Raw genomic sequence first — 4,558 nt, 5'->3', positions numbered from 1 at the left:
GGGAAGGGAAGGGAAGGGAAGGGAAGGGAAAGCTTCAGCCCTGCCAGGGTGCAAGGACACAGCGTGGGACACAGAGGGATCTTCTCCTTGCCAGAAGAGGCTCGTTCCCAGCCCTGGCACGGGTGCCACCAGCTGTACTCACATTCTCCCCCTTGGGGCCGATGTCTCCCTGGGGTCCCCTGATGCCACGGCCACCCTGGAGCAGGAGAGGGCAAGTGTCAGGTCAGTGTGCCCCTGGGGCAGAGGGTGGGGCTGGCAGAGGGAGGAGATGCCCGTGGAGGACACCCTGGGCACAGGGACACTGGCACTGGGGGGGCCACCTACCAGCTCTCCCTTCTCACCGGGGTCCCCAGGTGGTCCCTTAGGCCCTTCCCTGCCCTGCAGAGGAGAAAGGCAAGAGCTGAGCAGGGAACTGGGGGGTCCCTGAGCCCCTGGGGGTGGATGGGGGGGCACTCACCGGCCGCCCAGCTGCTCCAACAGACCCCACCATGCCCTTGTACCCAGCAGGGCCCTGCAAAGAGAGCACGGGGGGGTCAATGCCTGGCACCCCCAGCCCCACCCAGCAGGAGGCAGGTCCAGCTCCCCAGGGCAGCCCAACGTGTTGGTGACGGTCCCAGGAAGCGCCTCCAGCCTGGGAATCGCTGCCATGGGGTCTGGGCCCCCCGAGCCCCCCAGCAGCACTCACCGTCTCGCCCTTGGGTCCTGCCATCCCGGGGTACCCCCTGGGGCCCTGAGGTCCCTGTGGGGAAGGGAAGCACAGTGCCAGTTTAGCTGGGAAGCCCCCCTGGAGCAGCCCAGGGGGAGGCTGCGATTCCAGCAGCCCCCAGGGTTGGGAATCAGCCCGTTTGGCCAAACACGGGGGGTTCCAGCCCCTCCTAATCCTGCAGCCCCCCAGCAGGTGCTTTTCCAGCTGTCGATTCCATCACACCAACGGGCCCAAACTGGAGTCTCTTGCCCTGCCAAAGCTCTGCTTCAAAGCAGTTCTGCCCTTCCCTGGACCCAGGGCTCAGCCCATTAATTGCTTTTCATCTTCAAAGTGCTCAGGGAGCTCCTGCAGCTTTAATCCCCCCCTGGCCCTGCCGTGAGCTGGGGGCTGCACCCCCCCTTCAGGTGGGGTGAGGGGCACAGGAGAGCTTTGTCCTGGCCCAGGAGTTATCCATGGGAGCAGCTGAGGTCTCTGTTGGGAGAGATGGTGACACCCTGGGAGGAGGAGGGAGATGGGTGGGAGGAAGGCTTTGCTGCAGCCCCAGGGCTGTGTGGGACACACTGGTGTCACCTCCCCGGTGTCTGGGGCCGAGCACAACGTGGGCACCCCCAGTTTTTGGGGCCCTGGGGGGGTGGAGGAGCAGAGAGGGGGGAGTGTGTTACCGGCGGGCCGGGGACTCCTTGTTCTCCAGAGGCACCAACGTCGCCCTTGGGGCCCTGGGCAGGGAGAGAACTGAGTGTTGGGGGGCAGTGGGGGTACAGACTGCCCTGGGGACACAAGACCCCCTCCCTTGGGACCCAGCAGGCGATGGGGAAGGTGTCCCTGCCCGGGAAGCCACCTTGGGAAGACCACCCTGTCCCCCTCCCTCTCCCAGCCCTGGATTTCCCACCTTCTTCTCCCACCTCTTTTCTTCCTTCTTTTCCCCCCTTTCTCCCCCTGGGTCCATCCCCTGCTCCTCCAGAGGCCCCAGGGACACCTGGATGTGCTGGGAACTCACCTGCCCCCCCTGCCTGCCGGGCTCCCCGAGGGCACCGGGGCGGCCTCTGTGTCCCTGCGGGGGAACAAGAAGATCATGAGCACCCCTGGCAGAGCAGCAGGGCTGTGGCAGCGTCCTGAGAGCCCCCCTGCCCACCTCAGCCCACCCTGGGGTGCCCACTGGAGCTTCCTGAGGCAGTGGCAGGGCTGGGACTGGGGCTTTGGYACGGGGTCCCACGCCCAGGAAAGGGTTGGTGGGAGCTGGGAAGCCACTCGAGGCCTCTCCCACGACACCTTTGGCTCCAGGGCTCTCTGTGCACGTGTGTCCTGGTGCTCCCAGGGGAGCAGGGCAGTTCCTGAGCTCCCTGTGGCTCCAGAGCGAGGATGGATCCTCCACTCTGCCACATCCTGCTGGAGGTGACGGTCCCTGTTCCACCCCAGCAGCTCCAGGGCTCCCTTACCTTCAGTCCCTGCAGTCCCTGGGGGCCCTTGGGACCTGGGGGGCAGCTGGTCGGGCACTGGGGGGAAGAAGAAGCACAGGATGAGCTGGGGAAGGACCTGGAGGCTGTGGAGAAGCCGTGCTGGGAAGGATGGGCTCCTGTGCCACGTAGGAGTGGTGACACAGGGGACCCCCTGCTCACACCCCAGCTGTGCTGGGGACCCTGCTCCTCCCCAGGGACAGAATTCCAGGGAGGGCTGCATTCCAGGGCCCTGCAGAGCCCTGCTGGAGGGATGAGACCGTGGCAGCTCACCAGGATATCAGCGCTGCCTTCCTCCAGTCCTTGGATGTGTCCTGGGAGGCCCTGGAGGGAAGGAGACCATCAGCATCCCTGGGTTGGCATCAGGATGATTTCCCAGGAGGGAGGGGTGTGCCAGAGCCCAGGTCCTGGCCCCAGAGCCAGGGCTGAGCCTGGGGGAAGCTTCTCCCTCGTGCAGAAGGTGTTGGTGGCTGGGGTTTTTACTCACGGGTTTCCCTGGAGGGCCTGGGGGGCCCCGGGGGCCGTCGGGTCCAGGGTCACCCTGGGAAAGAACAGACCCAGGAAAGGAGATTCAGGGCTGGGAAGGTGGCAGGTGCTTCCAGAGCTGGGGTGGAGAGGGGTGATGGAGACCTGGAGAGCCAGGATGTCACAGCAGGAACGGGGACATCCCCAGGGTGGATGGCACCAGGGGACCCGGCTGGTGGCATGGAACTGCCACCCCTCCAGCCCCATTGTCCCACCCTCCCACATTCCAGGATCATCCCTGTTTGTCCCAGGAGCCCTGAAGTGCAGAGGGGCAGACCCTGGGGTAGGGAGGGGAGGTTTTCCCATGTCCCCTCCTGACTCCTCACCTTGGGTCCCAGCACCCCGATCTCTCCAGGAAGCCCCACTTGGCCTGGAAGCCCCTTAAGGAGAAGACAAACATTCCCTGAGTGAGAGAGGTCACACCCCCAGGCCTCCCTTTGGGTGTGCTGGGATTTGAGCTCTCCCAGCACAATTCCAGGCAGGATCCCTGGCCATCCCCCCCAACCCCCCAGTGTGGCACTCACGGGTGGTCCTGGCAGAGAAGGGCCCTGCAAGAGGGAGAAAGAGGGTTGGTCTGAATTCCCCAACCCCCCAGACCCTGCAGGATCCGTGTCCCCAGCAGGGTGATGCCACAGCACCAGCTGGGGGGGCTGGAGACAGTCCTGCTCTGCCCCCACCCCACGTGTGACAGCAGTGGGTGCATCCCCTGCACCCATGGGAGCAGCAGATACTCACAGGGAGCCCTGGAGGCCCTGGAAGTCCAGGCTGGCCCTGCCAAGGCAGAGGAGGAGAGTCAGGAGCAGAAACAGGTGGGTCTGCTCTGGCAGCTGCTAAAATCCCCCCTCCCTCCCCCAGCCCCGGTGCCCCCTCACTGCCAGAACCTCCATCACCAGCTCCTGGTCCCTGCTGGCCCCGAGAGGGGAAGGTGGGAGCCAAGGAAAGTGGGAGCCTGGAGAAGCTGCCCCAGAGCAGCCTCTCACTCACTTTAATTCCTGGTGCTCCGATGGGTCCTGGCTCCCCTTTTGCTCCTGTCAGGCCCTGCAAGAGGAGAGATCCCAGAGGTTATTCCCAGCCCCTGGGGTTGTTCCCATGGAAGGAGCTGAATCCCTTTGCAGGCAGATCCAGCTGGATGAATAATCCATGCTCCCAGTGACAGTTATCTCTCTATTCATTGATTATTGAAGAATAACTAAACCCCCAAGGATTCATGAAGGGCCATCAGAGGCACAGAAGAGGACCCTGCAGTTCGGGTTTCCCTCTGATCAGGAGGTAAGTCCCTGGCACTGACCTGGGCATGGGGCAGGAGCCCACCCAGCCCTCCCTGGGCACCCATCACACACCCTGAGACCCAACCCAGGGGACCTGGGGATGGGACTGACCCATCACACAGCCAGGCAGGGGGAGGTGACAGCTCTGTCCCCTTTCTGCCACCACTCCTGTGGTGACTCTGCTTGTGCCAGGGAGGGGACAGTGGTGGGGTCACCAATGCCACCTCATGGGTGCTGGGGGGGGACATGGGATTGCTCCAGGTTTGTTCTGGAGGAAACAAGAGCTCAGTGAGGGCACAGGGCAGCAGCAGCAGCACAGGACAAGGAAAAGCCTTTCCATGCCCAAGGTGTCCGTGCTCCCCTGGCACAGCTCTGCCCTGCCTGGGGTGCAGGGGGGTGTGTTTCTGGGTGCCCAGGCAGTGGGAGGGGGTGGCACCAGCCCTGCCCGGGCTCTGCTGTGATTCCAAAGCTGCTTCCAGCTCCCGCAGGAAGGGATTTGGGCCCGTTCTGATGTGGGACAGACACGATAAGAGGAGTTTGCTGCAGGGGGGCAGGGGGTGGGTACTCACGTCGATGCCCGGCTTCCCTGGGGGTCCATCGGGGCC

General features: G+C 64.3%; 1 protein-coding gene across 1 annotated transcript in view; it reads right to left on the bottom strand.

Annotated features, from left to right (window-relative positions):
- LOC115307789 (collagen alpha-2(IX) chain-like) overlaps positions 1–4,558 on the bottom strand; it is a gene marked incomplete at its 5' end in the record, with an annotated part of 15,024 nt that extends 10,466 nt beyond the window's left edge. Inside the window, 14 exons of the mRNA XM_029963057.1 lie at positions 143–196; positions 325–378; positions 458–511; positions 686–739; positions 1,369–1,422; positions 1,704–1,757; positions 2,143–2,199; positions 2,434–2,484; positions 2,648–2,701; positions 3,012–3,065; positions 3,210–3,233; positions 3,421–3,456; positions 3,670–3,723; positions 4,523–4,558. Of these exons, the coding sequence (XP_029818917.1) occupies positions 143–196; positions 325–378; positions 458–511; positions 686–739; positions 1,369–1,422; positions 1,704–1,757; positions 2,143–2,199; positions 2,434–2,484; positions 2,648–2,701; positions 3,012–3,065; positions 3,210–3,233; positions 3,421–3,456; positions 3,670–3,723; positions 4,523–4,558 (690 nt within the window). The remainder of the gene's footprint in view (positions 1–142; positions 197–324; positions 379–457; positions 512–685; positions 740–1,368; positions 1,423–1,703; positions 1,758–2,142; positions 2,200–2,433; positions 2,485–2,647; positions 2,702–3,011; positions 3,066–3,209; positions 3,234–3,420; positions 3,457–3,669; positions 3,724–4,522) is intronic.

This window comes from Manacus vitellinus, unplaced genomic scaffold (assembly GCF_001715985.3).
Source record: "Manacus vitellinus isolate BGI_N305 unplaced genomic scaffold, ASM171598v3 scaffold_52_pilon, whole genome shotgun sequence".
NCBI classification, from domain to species: Eukaryota; Metazoa; Chordata; class Aves; order Passeriformes; family Pipridae; genus Manacus; species Manacus vitellinus.
This window is presented reverse-complemented; position numbering and strand designations above follow the sequence as displayed.